The 23,330-nt window shown below is 39.5% G+C and overlaps 2 protein-coding genes and 1 long non-coding RNA gene across 4 annotated transcripts; 2 read left to right on the top strand and 1 right to left on the bottom strand.

Annotated features, from left to right (window-relative positions):
• Window positions 1–296: 296 nt before the first annotated feature.
• On the bottom strand, window positions 297–18,854 carry LOC121650074 (nuclear apoptosis-inducing factor 1-like). 2 transcript variants are annotated; one of them, XR_006012203.1, is made up of 4 exons: window positions 18,122–18,854; window positions 17,771–18,051; window positions 16,085–16,358; window positions 297–307 (listed from the first exon to the last, which is right to left on the bottom strand). XR_006012203.1 is itself a non-coding variant. In XM_042001365.1 (2 exons), exons 1-2 carry the CDS (start codon window positions 18,531–18,533, stop codon window positions 17,783–17,785), a joined length of 681 nt encoding a protein of 226 aa, XP_041857299.1. In that variant the 5' UTR covers window positions 18,534–18,854; the 3' UTR covers window positions 17,765–17,782. The 2 variants fall into 2 exon arrangements, 1 of the variants encoding a protein (XP_041857299.1); XM_042001365.1 differs by lacking the exons at window positions 297–307; window positions 16,085–16,358 and having other exon boundaries at window positions 17,765–18,051.
• LOC121650073 lies at window positions 5,949–7,440 on the top strand. The gene is made up of 2 exons (XM_042001364.1): window positions 5,949–6,274; window positions 6,556–7,440. The coding sequence occupies exons 1-2, from the start codon at window positions 6,214–6,216 to the stop codon at window positions 7,215–7,217; spliced, it is 723 nt and encodes a 240-aa protein (XP_041857298.1). The 5' UTR covers window positions 5,949–6,213; the 3' UTR covers window positions 7,218–7,440.
• On the top strand, window positions 17,637–18,126 carry LOC121650076. Its single transcript, XR_006012205.1, has 2 exons — window positions 17,637–17,771; window positions 17,893–18,126. It is a non-coding gene; the product is annotated as an uncharacterized LOC121650076 (long non-coding RNA).
• Window positions 18,855–23,330: the final 4,476 nt, after the last annotated feature.

Genomic DNA, 23,330 nt, shown 5'->3' with positions numbered 1-23,330 from the left:
CTTTTCCAGGGCCACTTTTCATTCCAGCTCATTTGGACAATTCTTTCTGCTCGAATGGCCATTTCTCCCAGTTTGTCCGGGGTGGTTTTGAAGCATTCCCATGCCAGTCCCTCTAGCCTATTCTGGATCTTGCCCAGACCCTCCTCCCAGTTGGACGTGTCCAAAACACCTCACTAGGGACACCTCCAGGAGGCATCCTAATCAGATGTAATCACTCCTCCCATAATAAAGTATAACTTAACAGTCATAATCAGCAAGATATATGATGCTATATTGTGTTAAAATAAACCTCTCCTTGCTTCAGGCTCTTCTGGGAGTTTTTATTTTTTGTTGTTGTTTTTTATTTGTTTTTATTTTTTTTACTTCCTCTTCCTATTGGCTTGTCCTGCTGTCAATCATAGAAATCATGTTAAAGTATTAATTTACAGAACGTTTAGAACGTTTAGCTGCAATATCTAAAATTAAACCCAATTACTTACTTTTTACCACTATAACTCATTTAGTTACTGAATAACAACCAGTTTGGCTGTAAATTATATTTGAAATATGAAGCAAGCAGTTGATTTTATGACCCTTTTATGACTGAAAAAAAAATTGAAAAAAAAAAAATTAAAAAGTATATATATATATATATATATATATATATATATGACAAAAAATATATGTACCAGGCCACACTCACTTTATTTAATGAAAGATTATATATCTCAAATAAACCATATTTACCTTTTATCACAAAACCAATATATATTTTCATAACCCCATTTTAAGAGCCATTCTGAAAACTGAAAAAACACCAACCATGGTGCTGATTTGTTTTCCGCTGTATGGCACTGCTATAGGGTGTTCTATTTCTTACATAATATAAAAGTTTTGTATATAAAATATAGTATAATTGTGTCAGAATTGTTAAATGGGTGTAAATATATTTTATTTGACAGTGCCGGCAGTAGGTAGGTATAGCACATGAAGTATTAGACAACAGCTCAGGCTCTATAACAGTTGTTCCCATGTCTTCAGCCCGCTTTGTTCTTAAATCATGAGCCTTCAAATATGCACTGAGGTCAAGGTTCAAAGGTCACTTTTCAAAAAAGGAGCCACGTAGAGTATTCATACCACATATGTTGTTCTCCAGATAAAGACATTTCCAATTATGTATTTGGTTTAGTGAAAGCCAAAGTTTAAAATTTTCTCAATTAATTGAGAGAGACCTTCAGTCTTAGTTTTAGAGAGCAAGACCTGGGCTGTCTTTCAATTTGCATACTTGTCTGTATGAGGGCTCTTGTGTACTTGTGAAATGTTATCAGTTGAGGCTTATGTACTAAAAGGATGCATCGAGATAGGTATGCTTCCCAGATCTGTACTTGCCCCACCCATTTTATCAAGGATGCATCAGAGGTGACTTGTGCAGACTTTGAGCAGCCTGCTATCCCAGAATGCACAGTGGCACAAACAGAAAGATGGTGGAGGAGAAAGCTCATAACTGTAAGTTCTGTTGAAAAAAATACTCTGTTTCAGGTAACGTGGACTTTAATAACTTTTACACAACAATATATATATTTTTAACTTAAGGTATCCATCCAGCTGGGGTATCCATCATCTCCCAACAGAAAGAACCCAGATGGAGGATAAAGGGCCTGCTTGTAGCATGGGCAATCGTTGTAGAACAAGCGCATCATGCACTGAGCCTGGGTTGCCAATGTACACATCCAGGAAGGCTCCCTTGGCATCACACATGCACTGCATTTTCATCGAGGGACAAATTTTTTTCTGTTGATGTAACTTTTCTTCTGTGACTCTGCAGGAGGAAGAATTGAGGAAGATGTGACATACATCAATGGCACCAAAAGCATGGTGGAAACCCTCATGACCAGCAAGGTGTGCAAATCCTGCTTCCACCTCTTCCAGCTCTTCTTCTTGATGAAAAAGAATCACTGTGTGGAGGATGGTCTTCATTTCCTCCACAACAATCCTGGAGACAGTTGCCGTAGCAAAATTTTCTGCAGTTGCACTGTAGAGGCCCCACAGGCAAGCCAGTAAATGTTGACCAGGACCTCAACCTCATGGCTCCAACCATGTGTTTTTTTTTTTTTTTTTTTCTGGGGCAACATTTGGACCAGCATATTAACACTGGTCTTAGATAGCCTGAAAGCCGGTTTGGACCAAGGCGACCCGCACCCGACGGTCATCCCAGGGCTCCTTGAAGCGTCGAAAGCTTCTGAAAGCCGTTGTGAAGAGACACGCCAAGACTCGGTCTCGGTGGGGAGTGTGTCGCTGCTCGAGCTGGATCCTCCCTCTTTTCTCCTGCGTCCACTGCTGCAGGAGCCGAGGTCTCTCTTCCCGCCACCGCGAAGACCAGCGCATTGTGCTCTGATGCGGTAGGCCGCCCTACCGCTACCCAGAGACTACTGGCACCTGGTGCTGGCCCTCGTGTGCTCATAGTGGGGGATTCTACTCTCAGTCATGTCCACGTGAACAGGGTGCAGCACATCCTGCCACTCAGGTGCAGTACTCACTGACATTAGCTACTCCGCCCACCAACTTTCTCATCATCACCCCTCAGCTTCCACCATAGTTATACATGCAGGCACAAATGATCTTAAGTTCCAGCAGTCAGAGACACTAAAGATGGATTTTTATCTACAGCACTGACAATATCAAACAGTTAAATAAACACTGCATCATTTCCGGTCCACTACTTTCACCCCATTATGGAGACATCAAGTTCAGCTGCATCCGACAGCTTCACATCTGGTTAAAAGGTTACTGTTAATCCTTCAACATCCCATACATCGACAACTTCACCACATTCTACAATAGACCATACCTTTTCAAGTCAGATGGCTTACACCCAAATCATACAGGTTCTCATCTTCTCTCCATGAACATTGATCTTACCCTCCAGTCCTGCAAAGCTTTTTCAGATTGACAGTCCAGCCAGTATACACCTCCCCCAGTTAAAACTTACTCTCTGATACATAACATACCAGTACACATCATCAGCAGACAATACAGACATGTCCGTCCACATCCACATACTTTTACCGTCAGATGTCTGTCACACATACAGTTCCCAGTACAGAACACATATCCACAACTTCACAACCGAACTTTCCGGCAACATTTAACATGGTTCTTTTAAACATCAGATCACTGCCAAACAAACCTTTTATTATCAATGATCTGATTTTAGATGATAATATTGACTGTCTCTTTTTAACTGAAACTTGGCTCAGAACTGATGCTTCAGTAATCCTCACCGAAGCATCTCCCCCAAATTTAAATTTTTTATTTTCTATCAGGGGAGGTAAAAAAGGCAGTGGAACAGCTTCGATTGCCCAACAGTCATTATCAGCACAAATAATCTCATTGACAAACTATTCTTCATTTGAGCATCACTCATTTGTTTTTAACAACCCGCCTTTTTTATCCAGTACAATTTACAGACCACCTTACCCTCCATCCTGTTTTACAGGGTGTCCGCGCAGTGGTAAAAGGTAGTAAAAGGTAGTAAATAAAATCAGCCGAAATTAAGGCCCTTAAAAGGTAGTAAAGGAAACATGCATAAACTGACTTGGTAGTAAATTTTTCATCACTGCCTCAATATATTATGAGTTTCCCGTTTAATGCTAAATATTTGGATGTTCACGTTTTAATTTAATCTAATTAAAAAATATATGTTATAGGCGCTAGCAGGACCTGATCGAGCCAGAGCTGATAGCCAATCAGTGACGCTGACGACATTTGTTGTCTTTTGCCTCTATCTCTCTGGCCTCAAATCAGACCTGAGTTGGCTATCGGTGTGAAAATGGGAAAATGTAAGTTTTCACAAACATGGCTTGATTATCCATCATTCAAAGGCTGGCTTAAACCGGTCATGGGGAATGACCGGGAAGCATTTTGCAGTTTGTGCAAAAAAAAAATCAATCTAACATGGAACGGCATTACCGCCATCAAATCCCACGGACAATCCGCCAGTCACCAGCAGCGGATTCGCGCGCGAGGGGAACAGCAGCCCATTTTCTTATTCTGTGATGCTACAGGGACCAGTACACCACCTCAGCAGCAATTCACTGCCACTAGGACCACGACCGCTGCAGCAGCCCCACAGCAGTCCTTCCTGTCTCCAACGTCAGCTCTTAGAGCTGAGGTTCTCTGGTGCCTGAACACCGCAGCCAACCATCACTCCTACAATTCAAATGACGGTATTGGGGAACTATTCAAAAATATGTTCACTGATTCCGATATTGCCAAAAGTTTCACATGTGGCAAGGATAAGACTGCTTACGTCATTGGATTCGGCATTGCGCCACATTTTAAAAAGGTGCTTATCAAAAGCGTCAATGATGCAGGGCCATATGTACTCATGTTCGACGAGTCTATGAACCAGTCGCTAAAGCAAAAGCAACTGGATATTCACATACGCTTCTGGAAAGATGACCGTGTGATGTCTTCATACTTTGGGTCACAGTTCCTGGGGCACGCAAGGGCTGAGGACTTGCTGCAAAACATCAAAGTAAGTGATTTTATTGTTGTTTTTTCTGTCTTATCTGTTGTTAAATGCTCATTTGGACTCCTCCGGGCTTCAGCCATAGCTCATCCTGGGCTGTTGACAACTAGCTTGTTGCAATAGCAAACCTCATCAAGCTAGCTAACTAATTGCTACGTAAGCTGGATAAGGCTGTGCATGCGTTGTGTACAGAGGGGTCTATAATTTACATTTAAATTTAATTTAAATTTGGTTAATATTTCTGAAAGATGAATACTGCAAAGGAAAAAATGTTTGGCAGATACTGTCTTGCACAGTTTTTGAATAACCAAAAACTTAAGATAACAGTTCTTATTTTTAAATCTTTTTTGTGACAATCCACAGGAATGTATTGTACAGCTCAACTTGAGACACTTACTGTCTGTCAGTATGGACGGCCTGAATGTCAATTTCAAAATGCTGGAACTCCTTCAGAATGAGTTTCATGGGGATGCACAACTCATTAGTGTTGGCAGCTGTGGCTTGCACACCCTCCACAATGCCATGAAGGCAGGATTCACAACATGGCATGTAGACAAGCTGTTGAGAGCCATGCATTACATCTTCCACAATGTTCCTGCTCGTAGAGAAGATTACACCAGCACCACAGGATCTTCTACCTTTCCCCGATCTTTCTGTGGCCACAGATGGGTGGAAAATGTCCCTGTGGCTGAGAGAGCTGTCGACATCTGGCCCATGCTTTTAACATACATTGATGCCGTTGAGAAGAAAAAAGTGCCAAACCCCCACACGGCCTCATATGACACCCTTCTGGCAGCACGTGCTGATGATTTTATAATACCAAAACTCCAGTTCTTCTTGTCAGTTGCACGAAGCTTCAACCCATTCATGACCAAATACCAGACCGACGAGCCTGTGCTACCCTTTTTGGCTAAAGATCTAACAGAACTCCTGATGGTAATTACTGTAGAGACGTATTGATTAATTTGAATGTGATTTATCTGTATCAGTTGAGAGGTGTGGCTTAATAACTAAAAGTTTTTCTTGTAATTTTAAGGGTTTTCTGCGGCGATTTGTTAAACGGGAACTTTTACAGGACCGTAGCTCGCTGCAGCTCCTCAAAATCCAGGTGTCAGAGGAGAAGAACTGGGTCTCTCTTAAAAATGTGGACATCGGCCTGGGTGCTGAATCTGCAATCAAGGTAACTTTTGTGCGGTATCGTGTGTGTATTGTGCAGTTGGCACAAATAAAAAGTTAAACTGTTATGTAATAAAGTAAGAATTGTCTGATGATTATTTAACCACCTCTGTGGTAAGCAATGTAGCTGTCTCAATTGTGTATCTTCTTAACTTTAGTTGTCTTCACCACCAGGCCTTTGGTCCTGTGGCTTAAACGGAACCACAGCCATGAGGATGACCTCATTGTCACTCTTGTTACATTGCTTGAATTGTTTTTAATTTGTAACTTGTCATAGTTTCATCATTGCCAATCACTGCTGTGAATGAACGTTAATGTTCTTTATTTGTTAGGCCCTGCAGAGCAAACCAGGATACAAGATAGGGGAGCTTTCTGTGCTAACCTTCAGACGAGAATGTTTGCAGTGCCTTGTTAAGGTGGCTGGGAAACTGCAGGACAAATCCCCCTTAAAGTTTCCTCTGGTTAGGCACATTGCATGCCTTGATCCCACAAGAATCTACCAAGAGCCAGAGTGGTGCATCAAGCAAATGAAGAGTGTAGTGCAGACATTTCTTCAGGGCAAGCAATTGACAGGTGGCATTCCAGCTGGTAAGAAAATATATATGTGTAGGGGCAGTAGAAGTGGGATAGCCATTCAAATGAAGGCCAAGTTCTGAGGGTGTCATTGATGCTATTTATTGATGCTATTCTACCTTTTTACCCTGTGGTGTGCGGAGTGTTAACAGTTTTGTAGTTATTAAAAAATACTGTGTGCATGTTGGCTCTCTGAGAAGCTGTGATATTATACTTTGTATTATGCTGTTAAGGAGACAGCAATGTGCTTTAATTTAGCAAATTATTATATCTTAATTTCTTTTACAATATTGTAGGTGATGTTATCATGCAGCAGTTTGCATCCTTGACCTCAGTGGAAGGGAGAGCTGAACGTTTCCTGTCCTTCAAACCAATGAAGGAGCGCCTTGATGTGTTTCTTTACACAACCCTCAGCACGCCTTACCCTGACTTACTACGGTTTTGCAAGAGTCTCCTTCTGCTGTCTCATGGCCAAGCCACTGTTGAAAGAGGATTTTCAGTCAATAAAGAGGTGGAGACATGTAACCTCCAGGCTAACTCGCTGGAATCACTGCGATTAGTCTGTGACCAGATCAGCAGTTGTGGGGGTGTTTTAAAGGTGCCTCTGACAAAGGAGCTCCTTGCCTCTGCTTCATCTGCAAGATCTCAGTATAGACTGTACCTGGAGAATGAAAGAAAAATGAAGGAGAGTGCCACACATGCTCTAAAGAGAAAGGCAGCTGAGGAGGAGCTGTTGGACCTCAGAACCCAGCGTGAGGTACTAAGCAGTGTCTGTGAGTCACTTCAAAATGATGCAGACAAGATGGCCGAGCAGGCTGAGGGAAAGGCTGGGTCCAAAATGGCCGAACTCATAACAAAGTCCAACACACTGCGTAGAAGACATAAAGACAAAACAAAAGAGCTCCGCCAACTGGAAGAAAGGATTAAGGAGAAGTCATCACAGCTGAGACTTATGTGACTGTGCCTCTCACAATCTGTGTCTCTTATTCTTTCCACCACTGTCATTCCTTTCTTCTGCCATCATGGTAGAACGGCACACGCTTAGCACCCTGTAGACCTGCATTCAAGGTCAGGAAGGGTGCTCTCTCCTTAGCTACAAGGGACAACTGTTACAACTTCCCTCTGTTAAAATTTAATTGGGGGAAATGTTCAAACTGTTATCTGTTTATTTGCATCAACCAATAAATACCAATTGTTACCACTCTGTGCACTTTGGACAGTTTTTGAATACACAGTGTAAGTTATTGTTAGAAGTGACGAAGATGATGAAATCAGCTGTTCCTTAGACAGTAACTAACGACTTTAGTCAGTGTGTGAGAACGTGTGTTTTGTTTATTATTGTGTGAGTGTGTGACACTTTAGTTATTTTTATGAATGTTTATGGCCTTTTTCAAATGTAATTTGTACCATGGCTACCTTGCCCCCCTTCCTTGTTCAATGTCGTGTAGGTTGTAAAAACTATAATAAAAGGTAGTAAAAAGGGTAGTAAAAGGTGGTAAATTCAACTCAAGAATTCCTGCATATACCCTGTTTTATTAATGAGTTTTCGGAATTTTTATCAACCATACATATTAAATACAATAATATGTTAAACTGTTTCTAAACATTTTAAACAGCATTGGTTTTAAGCAACATGTAACAGCCTACTCACAACAGAGGACACGCCCTGGACCTGGTCATTACCTATAGCCTGTCTGCTGATGTGGCCTAAATCTCTCAGATATTCAGGTCCTAGCCCTGACTGAAACCTGGATCTGTCCAGAAAACACAGCTACACCAGCTGCCCTTTCTGTCAATACAGAATTTACCCAAACACCTCACTCAGGAGGTGGAACGGGCATTCTTATTTCTAAAAAGTGGAACTTTACCTCTCTCCGTCCTATGGCTAACTGCTCATCATTTGAGTATCACACAGTAAAGGTCTCTACACCCATCACTGCATACATTCCGGTCATTGACATGCCCGCCGGGTGGCAATATAGCTGAGTTTGTCTCTGAAATGGACATGACGGACATCTCTCTGACATTCCTAGTGATGGCACACCACTAATTGTCATGGGGAATATGAACATTCACACTGGCAAACCACAGGCAACTGACTTTCTGGCTCTCATCTACTCTTTCAATCGCACACACAAAGCTGGCAATACTCTTGACTTGGCACTGACCAGAAACTGCTCAACAGCCAACCTGTCTGTCACCCTGCTGCACCTCTCAGACCACTTCCTGGTTAAATTCTCTGTCTTCCTTCCTCAGGTCACTCAAGCGGCTCCTAAAATGGTGTCCTACCGCAGAAACCTGGGATCCCTCAGACCTACACAGCTGTCTGATGAGGTTTACTCTACCCTCCCTTCCCACTCAGAGTTCTCCTTACTGTCTGTTAATGAAGCTACAGAAACACTCACCAGCCAGACAAAATCTTCCAGTCCATGGTTCACAGAGGTTCTAAGGGAGCACAGAGCCAGACTCAGGGCTGCAGAAAGAAAGTGGCGCAAATCAAAAGAGCACACTGACCTGTCCGAGTACCAGCAAAAACTTGAAATTTTCACATCCAGTCTAAAGGCAGCTTTTAAATCTGGTGTCTTTCCCTCTGCCTTCAAGCAAGCTCGGGTTACCCCGCTGCTGAAGAAACCCACACTCAACCTACCCCAGGATGAAAATTACCAGCCGGTCTCACTGCTTCCATTCATGTCTAAACTACTAGAGCATGCCGTCTTCAGTCAGGTTTCAGTTCCTCCAAGACAACAACCTGTTTGATCCATATCAATCTGGCTATAGGAAAGGCCACTCTACTGAAACTGCTCTCCTGTCAGTTACTGATTCCTTACAGCTTGTCAGATCCATTGGTCAATCCTCAATCCTTTTACTGCTGGACCTGTTCGCTGCCTTTGACACGGTCAACCATCATATATTGTTCTCCACACTCTCAGAGCTTGGCATCTCAGAATCTGTTCTCTTGTGGTTATGTCCTACCTCATAGAAAGATCCTTCAAAGTATCTTGGCAAGGGGTAATGTCCAGATCACATTATGTACAGCGCTTTGTTTCAACAGTGGTTATTTTAAAGGGCTTTATAAATAAAGCTGAGTTGAGTTTTTGGATTGTGTCATCTGCATACAGTAGTAACAGAGTGTTTTTGGCAGTAACCCTGTTTTTTTTACCACACTGCTGTGCACTAATATATACAGCCACAAAGCTACGACACACACCTGGAAATAAGGTTCTCTCAAGAGTCTGTGTCCCAATCAAGCCCCATTATAAACCATCAACCACTCTGTCCAGCCGTAATGATATAACACCTGGTCAGAGCTCAATAAGCCAATGTTTGTTTTTTTGTTTTGTTTTTTTAAAAAAACATGGATTTGATGTTTAAACAGAGTAATACGATCAGTAGAAATGAAATGTGAAATTTAATTGCAGGAGAGTCAGAAGTGAAAGGTCTGCGACCAGCTAATTACTTAAGACACAAAAATATGATTTTTCAGCTGGATTATTAGGAAACAGAACAAATTTCCTCAAATCTTCTCCCATGCCCGTCCAGCCAAATTAACACTGGCATTGGTCTCTGAAGATAGTTAAGAATAGCTATCTAAAAACCTATTTATCTGGGTAAGAGTTCACTTATATAGTACTCAATCAAAAAAACAAAGACAAACAATCAGACTTGGCTAATATTTTCTGTCATGGCAAAAAACAGCCAAGAAAAGGTGCAACTGTCCCTTTTCTCCCCAGAACTCTTGAATTACTGTGGATCAAATTGTTGTGAGGCAAAAAGAAATAAAATGTAAATAATTAAAAAGGCCAGAGTAGAATGAAGCTAACTTAGGACATAACCAAATCTGCTACATTAACTGTAGTAGGACCCAAAAGCAGACTAGTAAAGAAACATAAGGTAGATACTGATCTGAGGAAATGGGAAGACTAGCCAGAGCTTCAGTTGAAGTAAGTTTACACTAGGTTCTCACTGGAGCATAGTTCAGATATTACTAAGGAAAACTGGGTACTCTGTGGACAGGATGGCAGTCCATGACAGGGCCTCGGGTCATGATAGTGAATGTAATTTCTTTTATACAGTGTTCAGTTTGAAGGCCACAATGAAACTCAGATTTTTTAACACAATCAAGTTTTTTTTTTTTTTTTTTTGGAATCATTAGTTTTAAGGACCCAAGATAGAAAATCTTTAATTTATGATTGAACTAGCAGTGATCCCCTCTGTTATTTTAAGCTGATTAAATATCATTTAAATGATCTGAATCAAATACAGTATGTCCTTTGCACAGTAATTATCTGAAAGACATGTTAAAGGGCTCTCACATTTTCAAAATCATTTTTTCTTTTGTTTGGTTAAAGAATTTCAGCGCAGAAAACAAACAAAGCAAACAATGAACTCGCAAGAAGGACCTGAAAACCATAGACTTAAATACACAGAAAGACAAACTAGACACAGGTGACGTGAATGAATAATCAGACCAGGTGCACTAACGAGCAGAAACCAAGAACAACACTAAAACTAAACATGACCCTAAATACCAAAACACATAAATCAAAAACATGACAAGACCCAAAACGTGAAAGAACATAAAAGTAAACTATGGAACAAAGCCAGAATCATGACATGAACAATAATTTTACAGCCATTATTTACACAGAGTGGCCTCACCATTTCAGCCATCTGGAGCAGAGCGAGCTATAACCCTTTTGTGCCTGTTGACAGGTAATCTAACTCCCAAAATCTTTCCTTGGATTAATGGCTTTCTTTATAGAATAATGAAACAACACAAGTCTTTCTGGACAACTGTAGTTAAAAAAAAACAAGTTTTTTTAAAAATTATTATTATTATTATTATTATTATTATTATTATTATTATTATTATTATTATTGTTAACAATGAAAAGTTACTAAATAAACCATTGGGTGAAATACTTAAAAAGAAAAATCTAGTATTTTTTTCATGTGTCTGTACTGGTCTAAAGGTGGTATGGTTTGGTGGCTGCTGTAGCCGAGGAGGCAGACTGTGCTAAAGTTAACATGTGCACTGTAATTCTTGAAAGCAAATCCCAAAACAAAATCAAATTTAATGTAAAATGATCAAAGGATTTAAGCCATATTCATTTATAGACATACAGATTCAACACAAATATAAGGCAAAAATTTAAGACATTATCATTAAAAACAACAGTAGCCAATAAGACTAATTGACAAATTAAACTGTAACCTAACAGGAAGGATGCTGTTTAAATCCATCTCCCCCAGACAATCTGATGTTGCGTCCTCGGCCAAGACCCTTCACCCTAGGGGCCTCCAGTGCCGGCATTGCCGGTGTATGAATGTGTATGAATAATATGCACTTATTGTTATTTTTGTAATTCTAACGGTTGATCGAAAGTGGAATATGTTATTTTAAAGGTCTGATTCATTTGAGGAGTGCAGCATGAATACAGTCTCAGTCTGGAAAAATATTGCACACCTCAGCTGAACAGAGTCCCCATTGGGACTGACTCTAGCGGACATTTTCGAGTTTCACCTTCACTTTTTTTTTCAGTTTTTCACTTCCACTTCAATATTGTGTAATTAATCAACAGCTAAAGGATTACTTTTTTGGACATTTGTACATCGATTCAGAATTGTCCCTGCCCAAAACGCAATGCATCTAAAAACGACTTCCCCCACCCCTAGTCTATTTATGTTTAGGGATCCATGTCAAAGCAGTGGACTTGTGGATTAAGTTCAGTTTCCTGGCTTTTTTTCTACCTAGCTTTAGCAAAACACACTAGCAATAAGCTACCACCTGTTGAAATTTTATTTTATGTTTTATTGTCACCAATGTTAGAGTTACAAAGGGTTTTCTCCTGACAGAGACTGAATTCTTACTAGTTAATTATTACCCAAAAGGAGGCATATGTAGCATTTTAGCATCAGTAGTTATTAGCTATGACGTCACACCAACCAGCGCAAAATAGCAACGTCTTAGTTGAAAAAACTCACTAACTCAAAGTAAATGATACTTTAGTTTCATTTTCATTTTTAAAACTTGATATGACACCATCCAACACTGTCTGTAATGTGAAAAATAGTAATAAAACAGTAAATGAAGAGTTAAGAAAGCAATAACTATACACAAAAGTTACATTTCCAAATAAAGCTGCTTGAAAACTTTGTGGGTCTGACTTTTCCAGCCAGTGAATGTAGGATGAATCTATCATCCAGTTCCTTCAGACTTTTAAACTTTTCTGTCTGTTAAATATTCCTGTTAAAGTGTAGTAGAGCTTAAACAACGAGTTAAGTTGTGATATGTGTCAAGTTTTCCTGTTAAACAGCTGAAAGCAAAGAATGTATAAAGCATATTTCTGGCTCTTACAACAGTGAAATATTTTATATAACATTTCTTAACTGCAGCTTAAACTTTTGTTTGCCTCATTGTCTTTCATTTGAAACATAAAACACTACAAAAATCAAATTTCAAGCAGGAAACCAACCCACAACTAAGTTACTAAAAATTTCAAGCAAATTTATTTTTTTAACAAATGTCAAATAAATATATATTTATGATACAGCATACTTAAGTTAATAAAAAAGTAAGAATTTTATACCAAAATGCTATTTTTTTTTGTATAATTAGCTTTTATATGATCCTCATCCACAATTATCAACTGAAGTTTCTGCCCATTAATGTAAAATCTACTAAATATAACATATATTACAATAATTATTCTCAGTATTTAAGTGAAAATTATCTCAGACTTGACAGAAAACCAGTTAAAAAAAAAAGTCCTTTTGTCCTTTTGATGGGACTTACTGCAAGTGCTGTATGGAGAATGTATTTATCTTTTCTTAACTAATACATTTGATTCCTGTGCATGCACGCTGAAAAAAAAAAAAAATCATGCACGCTGTACATAATCTTCTTTAAGTGTTACATAATGAAAATTTACTATTAAAGAGAAACGGCTTAAAAAGGAAAGTCCCTTTAAGCAAATAGATTAAATAACTCAAGATCTTTAATTCTCTCCATATTCTCTATGTCCTTTTATATTCCAAACATGAAGATGAATACCTGCTAAAACTATTTGTTTATCCTTCTTTTTAAAGCCAGTGGTTCTCCATTACTTGACATCTAGTTGCACATGATCTCTCAAATGCAACGATCCAGCACACAAATGCATGAGTCACATAGTGTCAGGCCAGATGAATTGTTAACTAAACATTCACAGACAGGCCATTACAATCATAGATAAATGGACTGACCAGAGAATACAAAGACTGACAAGATAAACTAATACCTTCACTCTAGACATTTGAATGAGACTGTCGGCCGGTTTCCTTAAAATACTCAGAATACACAGCTAGGTCGAGGAAAGCTGTTTTGAGCATTTTGTGACCTCGGGCCAGTCACAGTCTATTGTCCTAAACAGCACACTGAGGCAGCTGATACGGCTTCTTAATAAAGCCCCAGAAGCTGTGAAATGATTGAAGCCAAAGGACATAGCTTTCATGGATGACCAGCTCCTGAGCCTTGTACTGAGATGTAACACAGTTCCAGAAAATCATTAAGAGCCACATTCAGCTCATTCAACTGCAACTGTTTTATTCATTTTCTGACATCAAGTCTCATTGAAATAGCAAAGAAATTATGCAGGGACACGTGCTGTGTGCTTACCGAAATAATAATAATAATAATAATAATAATAATAATAATAGAAAATGTCTTGATGTAGTATAGCTTAATGAAAATATTAATTTTAAAATTAATTTCTTTATTTTTCTCTTTCCACATTTAATCAATTATGAATTTGATGATGCAAAAGTATTTCCCACCTGATTACTTAATTAACTAACAGAATAACTGAATAATCAGTTAACAAGCTAACTTAAAGCTGCAACCCTAATACCTCACTTGTTCTCACCAGATCCACATTAAACTCATTAATTTGAGAATGAATTGAAGAGAATGAATAAAAAAAGGATTGGTGAACTTTGGCAGATTCTGTCAGTGAAGGCGTCCCCTATCAGCGGCTCATTCAGCATCCATCTTGCATCCTACCTGTACTCTGATCTCACTCCAGTCAGTAAAAGTAAGTGTGATATTAACGGTTGTCTTATAACTTTTTTCTCCTTGTGCAGTAATGTCCTCGTGTTTCTTTGATGTATCAGCCACAGTTTGAGTTCAAAGCAGCCACTGTGTTGATACCCAGTTACTAGTGTGTGATGCGGTGACTCAGCATCCCTGAAGAAAAGTTGTGAATTGCGGTTTCTCGGCCTCAGGACACTGCTGGGCCACTACGGCTTTAGAAATGTACACAATAAATGTCACTGAGCCGTCAAAATAAGTGAAACATAGATTTTTAAGGTCAGAAAGTTACATAGTTCTACTTTAAAGCCACAGAGTATAAGAATTACTGACATGTAGTCATAAAGATGGACATAGAAATGATTTCACATGCCAAGCTCAGTTGTGAATGGATGGTGGTTGTCAGCGGTCAAACTTCTTCTAGACATTGGCCAGAGCTGCATCCCATCTGCCTCATACATTCATGCTACATGTCAAACATACCCATCCAATCTGGGTGGTCAATTTAAGCTTCACACGTCCCCTCCTTTGCTGTTTGCTTCATGTTGGCTGCAGAGCTTGTAATCACTTTACATTGCCTGCTTTTGTTTTGAGACCGTCTGCCATCATCCTGGAGTCTCCAGTTAAAAGAGAAAATAGTCTTCAACATTCACTACAATATTATCCAATATTACAAATAATTTTAATATGTTTTTGTTCTTACACTCAGATGTAAGTCGCTTTGGAGAAAAGTGTCTGTAAATGTCTCTAGAATAGAAGAGATTTAATTAAAAACATGCATGCCCACTAACCTGTGGGTTGTCTGACTGAAATAAAAGTGTCAATTAGAAGGCAGTTTTATGAAACATTTAACAAAGCAGTGGTAGAAAATATTTAGTTGACTTATTTCCTTAGTTAACTGAATGTGAATTATGCAACTAATAAAATTTTTGCAAACAGCAAATGAAGAAGCAAGAATTTCAGTTTCAGTGAATGCTGCATCATCTCAAGTTAAAGGAGGCCGAGGTGCTTATGAGGTTTGTTGTATGATGTAACTTCACACTGCAGATATGAATGACTCACTTAATGATACATTTCTAGTGAATCCATATAAAAAAGCCAGGCTTGTTTGTTTTCTGAACATTTCAGCCGATAGGAACTCCAGCCACCCAAAAACAGTATATGTTGTCAATCACACAGAAAAATTGATTTTTAAGCTTGCCAGTTTCAAATTCAGTCACCCCCCCCCCCAAAAAAACAAAAAATACATGGTAGTATTAATGTAGAAATCAGGACAAAACCAAATCTGCTACATTAACTGTAGTAGGACCCCAAAGTTTTAAAATGTGGGCTCATGGCGTGTTTTCCATTGTTTCTAGCTTATCTGTAGTGTTTAAAAATGTATTACCAACTAAAACAAAAGCAAAGAAGATGCTGTACATAGCTGTTTGACTTTTTTGCAGTAAGAAAGATGGTTCTTGACTATTGCAAGATGGGACAATAATAATATTCAGCATTAAATAAGAGGTAGCAAAAGCCCAGAGAAGATACCAGTAAAGGGAAAGCAGTGAACCAACAGCCACTGACAATTAGCCGCCAGGGTGTGTCGTGTTCAATAAGACGTTTCAAGTCAAAATCCACCTGAACAGGGCAGAATGAGCAATTGACTGACAACAGCCAGAGGAGTGCAGTCTGATCCCTGAATACCACTGCCCACAAACTCGACCCTGTCCAGGTAGACTGTGGCAGTTCTCCATGTGCTCCAAGGTGCTATTCACCAGGGTGCTCATTTATAAAGCTTGCTTACGCACAAAAAGCGGCGTAAGTGACTTTCTACGGAAAGTTTCTGATTTATAAAAACTAACGTGGCGGGAAAATGTGCGTACCGGTACGTAAACTCTGAAACTTGCTTACGAACATTTTGGAGACGGGAAACTGGCGGTGCTGCTGGTGAGGTGATGAACTTCACCTTCATTCATGCATGCCATCATGCCATCATATCCGACACTAGTGCCATAGAATCATAAACACAGAAGCCTGAAATATAGATGCGTTCCTGAAATCATACCTGTAGCCGACTTATAGGCACCCCATAGGAATTTAATGTTGTCAGTGCAGTATGGTCTTACTTGTTTTGATCGTAAAGCAAATGCACTCATTTGTTCACAGAAGCCTAATTGTGACAAGGTGTGTAGTAATGAGTGTAATTACTGAGTAAACATAAATAGGTGAATTACGACCGTGCGTAATGCAGAACTTCACAATGGATGCGCTGGCACTCCTTGAAGATTACGCAAACGGCAGGATCAGGATGGAGAGAGTTTTTAGAGACCATCAAGATTTCCTGGCCAACGATGATGACTGGCTGATATGCCGATTTAGATTTCCTAGAGCAGTGCTCTTAAATCTATGTGCTGAGTTGGGCCCAGTGTTGGAGCGATCAACCCGCCGGAACCATGCCATACCCGCGCATATGCAGGTGCTGACAACTCTCGGGATTCTGGCAACCGGCTCTTTCCAGCGGGAATTAGCCGACAGGTAATTTTAATTTAATCTAAGCTGACATGTTCCAGCCCAACACTCAGTGGGTTTCAATAAGTTGTTACATTCCATTTTAGGTCTGGAATATCTCAGCCATCGCTGAGTAATGTAATGCCTGCCGTTTTGGATGGCATTATAAAAATGAGCAGTCGATACATAAAGTTTCCATACACTGTAGGGGAACAGGCCAACATTAAAAGGCAATTTGCAGCATCAACCGGTTTCCCAAATGTAATCGGCGCGATTGACTGCACTCACGTTGCTATAAGGGCTCCAAGTCAGAATGAGTTTGTCTACGTTACCCGAAAAAAATGTGCATTCAGTTAACGTGCAAGTCATTTCCGACTCAAACTTGCTTCTGACAAATTTAGTGGCACGGTGGCCTGGGTCAACCCATGATTCATTCATCCTGGCACACAGCAGTGTAGGGAATAGACTGCAGGCAGGTGCTTCGAGGGATGGGTGGCTTCTCGGTAAGTATCAACATACACTGTGGAAATCTCAACAAAGTCTCTGTTCTGAATTAATCTCCATAACCTGCAGGTGACAGTGGCTATCCCCTGAGACGCTGGCTCCTCACGCCTTTTGCGAACCCGCAAAGCGCAGAGGAGGCGCGCTTCAATTCCGTCCACGTTCGTGAGCGCTCTGTTGTGGAGCGAGCCATCGGCCTCCTTAAAAACCGGTGGCGGTGTCTTGATGCGTCGGGGGGGAGACTTCTCTATCAGCCCAATAAGGTGTGCAGGATCATCATGTCGTGTGGTGTCCTGCACAACGTGGCACTGAGGAATGGTGTTCCCCTCCCACCTGGCCTCCCTCCCATTCACCATGAGGATCCTGACGCACAGCCCCCTCCCCGGCATGAAGACCACCAACGGGGAGCCAGGCTACGTCAGCAAGTCATGCAGCGTTTGTGAAAGGAATACAGTAGGCAAATCTCATTTTTTAACAAGTTCTTTTAATGACGTGGAAATTTCAGACAGTACAGCACACATTCCGCTAATTACATGACGGATTTGATGTAATTCATCACGAATTTCCTTCACAGCGTCGATGGTGTCCCTTTGTGTTTGGAGGACCGCATCTGTCAGCACGCGGCCACCTCCAGCTGTGCCGTGCGCCCGGGGCGCACTCGTGGTGGGTCTGACCATCTCCTCTGTGGATGTACCGGGGATCTCCTCACCCACTGCCTCCATCTGTAGAGTGACTGGAGATAAATAAAAAATGTTATTCGCTGCTTTTTACATGGCTGTTAAATTAAATAAACAATAATTTACCGGTCTCTGCTGTGGCGTCCGCCTGGTCTGTGTCCCCCTCATTCTCTGGCACTATGCCGTAGATGCTTGCGGGCCCAAGAATGGAGGCTATTTTCAGCTCCAGCGGCGTGGGGTTTGGTGTGGCAGGACCCCCGCCTGTGGCACACATTCCCTGGCGGTGGCGTGCCATCCTCCTCTTTGCCTCCACCTTGAGATCCGACCACTTTTTTTTAATGTCTGGCACGGACCTCTCCGTCACCCCCACACTATTGACAGCTGCAACAACGTGTTGCCACTCTTCTGTTTTCCGTTTGTTGCTGATGCCACTACCGAGGCCGCCAAATAATATGTTTTTGCGAGCCTCCACCTCACCAACAAGTACCTCCACCTCCGTCTCCGTAAAATTACGCTTCCTCGTCTTTTCGGTTGCCATGATTTAGGTTTAAATAGCAGAGATCAGCTGGTTCATTTATATGCAGAAATGTCCATGAGGTGCTTTGCATTGACCATTTATAGTAGAATGTGGGCGTGTAGGGGGCGGGCTAGCAGCAGAATTCACTTGCGCAAGCTTTCAGGCAGAGTGTGATTTATAAAGGGAAAATTGCTTGCACCTGTGCGCACGCACGGTTTTATAAATCAGAATATTTTGTTGCTTACGCAAACTCTGGATTCTTGGCGGACGTCCACTTTTAGTAGGAATCCTACGCAGAGTTTTATAAATGAGCACCCAGGACAGGACCAAGTAAGTGTGCGACTAACAGCAGCTGGGAACCACTCTGAAAGCTACCACTTGTCCATTCAGTCCAGGGAGTGGCTTTGAGACAAAGCCAACATCTTATTCTTGCTGCCAGGCTTTTGGATTGTCATTACAATATGACTTATTTTGCACAGGAGCACAAAACACGAGCAGAAGCATTAGATGGCTGAATAGTTGAGACAATGGACTGCTAATTAGTGCTTTGCATACGTGGGTTTAAGTCCCATTCTTGTCATGTTTCCGTCAAGTATCATGGGACATGTTAAAGACTTATAATCTCTCCTTTGCATTTCCTGCCCCCCCTCCTATTCTTACTGCAAGGTTTCTCCCATTACACAGAGGCTGGCAGCGCCAATTACAACATCAGTGAGGTTGTTGAGACCATCCTGATGGAACTGTTGGAAGTTATTGATAACAAGCTTATCTCCCACTTATATGACATGAGGTGCTTCCATAATTCCCCAGATTTTTTTCTTCTCTCTTTTTCTTTAGTTGGTCACTTGAATTCTACTTAATATGTCCAAATCAGTCTGTCACATCAGTATATTAAACAGCCATGTCCTTCTTTTTAGCATTTAGCTAAAGGCCTTCTGGAGAATTTGGGCATCAATTCTGTTGCCTCTCAGGTGAAAAGCAAGTGCTCTACTGTTTCAGACAATTTCCCTTCAAAATCTGCAAATAGGGAGAAAAAAAATCAAGCAATATTCTTACTAGTATACACTGACCTGGTAGATTTCAGATTATTACAGGCTTGAAAATGTAGCTTGTTTGACAAAAGAAATGGTATAAAATAAGACTAAATACAAAAGGAAATAAAAAACTCAACTGCTTGCATCTGTTACTTCCCAGAGTGGACAAATGTTCACTGCCTTCCCCCTCAACGTGCCTCCAGGAATTCAACCCATCATCAAACACTTACCCCATATACTGTAATTTTCAGGGAAAGTATACGGGGAAAACGCTCTCTCTCTGTCTGAAATCCTGTCTGAAATTACAACGGCTCCAAAACTACTGGTACTGATAATTAACTGGGGGGAAAGTATTGTGCTATGTCCACCTTTCATGCTTTAAAAAAAAAAGACTACAGATGAACATGATAATTTTCTTAAAACATATATTACTTTATTCTGAATGTTTTAACTGATTTTAACTTTTTTTTTTAAACATTTCCTATAATAACAGTGAATATTTAATATGCTACTTAAGTATTGTGACAGAACATGCACTAATTATGAACAATACAACAATCAGAATTTGAAGACCAGTTGAAGCTCAAAGCAATTTAGTTAAAATTTGTAAAAATAAATTTAGGTTAAACATATTCACAAACCACCAGCTGCATTATTTCTGGACAGCATGTTTTCTTTTGAGCTAACTGCTCACTGTGCATTGGGATATTTGACATTTAATACTTTAAGATAAATTAACCATATAGTTTCCAAACTTTGATTATATGTATTATAATGTCTTAAAAAAAAAACAAAAAAAAAAAAAAACAAGCTATCTTAAGTTTGAATTGTTTTAAGTTTACAATGATGACATTTTCCACTTATGCAGACTCTCACCAGCACTGCAGCTTTTTATTGCTGCACCATCTGAGTGACTCTGCCTCATTTTTTTGCACACATTGTCTCTTCAGAACAGCTGGAACAGAGTAAGATTCACCATAAGGGGTACAGTAATGTATACTGCTCCAGGCAAGCCACAGGTTTCCTGACAGTTATGAGGCCCTAATAGCCCATATGCAGCAAAGGATGATGTTGACAATACTGAGAGAAGGGACAGGGAGAGAGAAGAGAGGGTGAAGACAGAGGCAGGGGTTGTATAATGAGAGGGGAGACAGTTAGAGTAGTTCATGATGGTGGCCTGGAGGAGACACTTTGTGGTATTTAAGTCTCCACACAGTTGTTGCAGGGTACTCCCTGTGTTTATTATTCCTCTCTGTGTATGCCTATAAGTATTATGATAATAAATTTGCCAGTAAATGTAATGTATAATCTGATAGCTCACAGTTGGACAGAGGCAATTAAATAAAAATCTGATGATAATCAGTAAGTTATGTGTTTTTGTCTTTGTTTTTGCATTTAAGGATACTTAAAAAATATCCTTAAATTTTATAAGGTACTTTATTTCTGAAAGTTCACAGATAAACGATGAAAATATTTAAAAAAGAAAGAAAAACTTTCCACATAGTGAAAATGCTTTGCATTGTTCTTTATTGTATGTTATTTTATTATATTTATTTTTAAAGTTGGGCCAAAAAATACATCATATTTTGGGATAAATTGCTATTTGGTTAAAACTATTAACTTTGTGATAAGTTTAGGGGTATTAAAAATAAAAAGGTAGGTGATTTAATCATTAAATATTTTGCTGGCCTCAGTGCATTTAAATTTTGGTAGCCTACCTCAGTGAAGCAAGTAGAGCAAGTACATCCCTGATGGAGAACATACACAGCTAGCAATGGCTCATTTTAGTAGGAATCCAGTGTTGACAACAAAACACTGTTGAAACAAGAAAAAATTATATTAAAATAATTCAGCTTAAAACACAAATCGTAAAATGTTCTCATTTTTGTGTCCTATCATGTCTCCATCCAACCAAGGTCACTGTTCTTGATTATATGCAACAACGGGCCATAAGTCAGGACTTGAACTAGTGCTGACTACAGTGGGAAGCTTCAGTTTCTATAGGGTTTAAATACTTTTGATGGTCAGTAAGGGTCTTTTTGCTCTTGTTTTAGGGATTTTTAGGAAATTCTTTTATGCATTAGTTTTTTTTTTTGTTGGTTTTTTTTTTTTAGATCTGCCCACCCATTTGAATTATATGTAGGTCCACAAAAAAACGTTCAGCACAGTTCCACCTTTGATGGTCCATCATGGATTTTAAAGTACAGACAATAGTTACCTGACCTTAATGAAATATAATCACAAAGGTAAGAAGGAAAGTCTGCGTATGGATAGGGAGGCCACTGAACTCTGGCATGAAGACTGCCGTGGTGAGTGAGAGCTTTGCAGCTCATCTCAAATTAATGCGCTGTGGTACACGCTGTCCAGAAAGTGTAAGAACTGAACAGAGGCATGCATATACAGCAGGTCACCAAAGTCAATCAAAGGGAGGAAAGTAGCTTTGACTTGCTTTTTTTCTGGCAAGATAGGAGAAAAAGGATTTTTTCCTATAATAAATTTCCAACCTAAGCTTTAGTTTCTTAACAAGGTTTTCAATGTGAAATCTAAAAGTTAAATGTTCATCAATTAAGATAGTTAAATACTTGTACTGAGCCACAAACGTGAGTGACTGCCCTGGAAGGTTTTAACACTGGGGGGAGAGTCCAAACAATTTTATCATAGATGGTAATCAATCAATCGAAATCAATCAAAAATGTATTTATATAGCACTTTTCATACATAAGAACACCGAAAAGTGCTTTCACAACATTAACAACTAAATATCAGCAAAGCACAACCAGACTTGTTTTTGTTCTATTGGATTTCTTCTCTGAATGATTGCATCATTTCTGATTTGGCCCAAATGAACTAAAGCAATTACAGAACAGGGAAAAGAGAGAAAAAGCAAACACTGAGAAATTTAAAGTGTTAAAAGATGGCAAAGCCTACAAGAAATTAGATACAGCTATTAGATTCAAACATACAGTTTATGTGGTTAGTTAGATGTAATAGTATTAGGCCCATTTTTCTTTAATAGTGAAGTAGTGTGGAAAAGGAATCCTCACCTTCCTTCCTATTAAATTACACTTTTCCTTTTGTGCTACACAACAAACATCTTTCTTGTGTTTCTAGTCTTTCAGCTTTCAACTTAACCTTCACCACTCCTGTTAACTGTCAGTCACTACTTTATTACATTAGAAACTGAGGAAATGGTCCAGGGAAACCGTTTTTTTTTTCTCTATTTTGTCTGCTGTTTTGTGGACATCAGTTACTTTCATTTTAATTTGCATTACTCAAGTTTCTTATAGCAGCTGATGGCTGAGATAAAATCTGAAGAATGAGAGTAAACTTGAAATCTCCAGACTAAAACTAAACTGATAAAATTTTGACACAATAAAATGCTGATTAAGAAAGTTAACAGCTGAAATCTTTTGTACTATAAAAAAGCACTTTTTTAAATAGTGCAAATAGTTTTTTAACTCTAAAATGATTACAAATCTAAAAACGTATCTTGTTTAGTTAAAAGAAATGTCACAACTTTAACTTCATGCCAAACTTTAAGTAGCCAAACATTTTCATGGCACATTAAAAAAAAATAAAAAATAGGACTATAATCTCACTCTAAGCTATAACTGGTTCAGCAGCTGATTCACTAAAATGACATATTCTGAAAAATGTTTTCAGCCAATAATGCAGTTGTTACAGACACAATGTTTTCTTTAAAAAGTTGTGGCTGATGGAAACCATCAACTACAACATTAAACACTGAAACCTTGCTTGTCTTTAAACATTATTTAAAACACTT

The sequence above is a fragment of the Melanotaenia boesemani genome, chromosome 12 (genome assembly GCF_017639745.1).
Source record: "Melanotaenia boesemani isolate fMelBoe1 chromosome 12, fMelBoe1.pri, whole genome shotgun sequence".
Lineage (NCBI taxonomy): Eukaryota > Metazoa > Chordata > Actinopteri > Atheriniformes > Melanotaeniidae > Melanotaenia > Melanotaenia boesemani.
This window is presented reverse-complemented; position numbering and strand designations above follow the sequence as displayed.

Coding starts and splice junctions, on each gene's coding strand:
- LOC121650074 (XM_042001365.1), bottom strand. CDS start 18,533: ATGGCAACCGAAAAGACGAGGAAGCGTAATTTTACGGAGACGGAGGTG. Junction 18,052..18,121: donor GGACGCCACAGCAGAGACCG/GTAAATTATTGT, acceptor ATTTATCTCCAG/TCACTCTACAGATGGAGGCA.
- LOC121650073 (XM_042001364.1), top strand. CDS start 6,214: ATGAAGAGTGTAGTGCAGACATTTCTTCAGGGCAAGCAATTGACAGGT. Junction 6,275..6,555: donor GACAGGTGGCATTCCAGCTG/GTAAGAAAATAT, acceptor ACAATATTGTAG/GTGATGTTATCATGCAGCAG.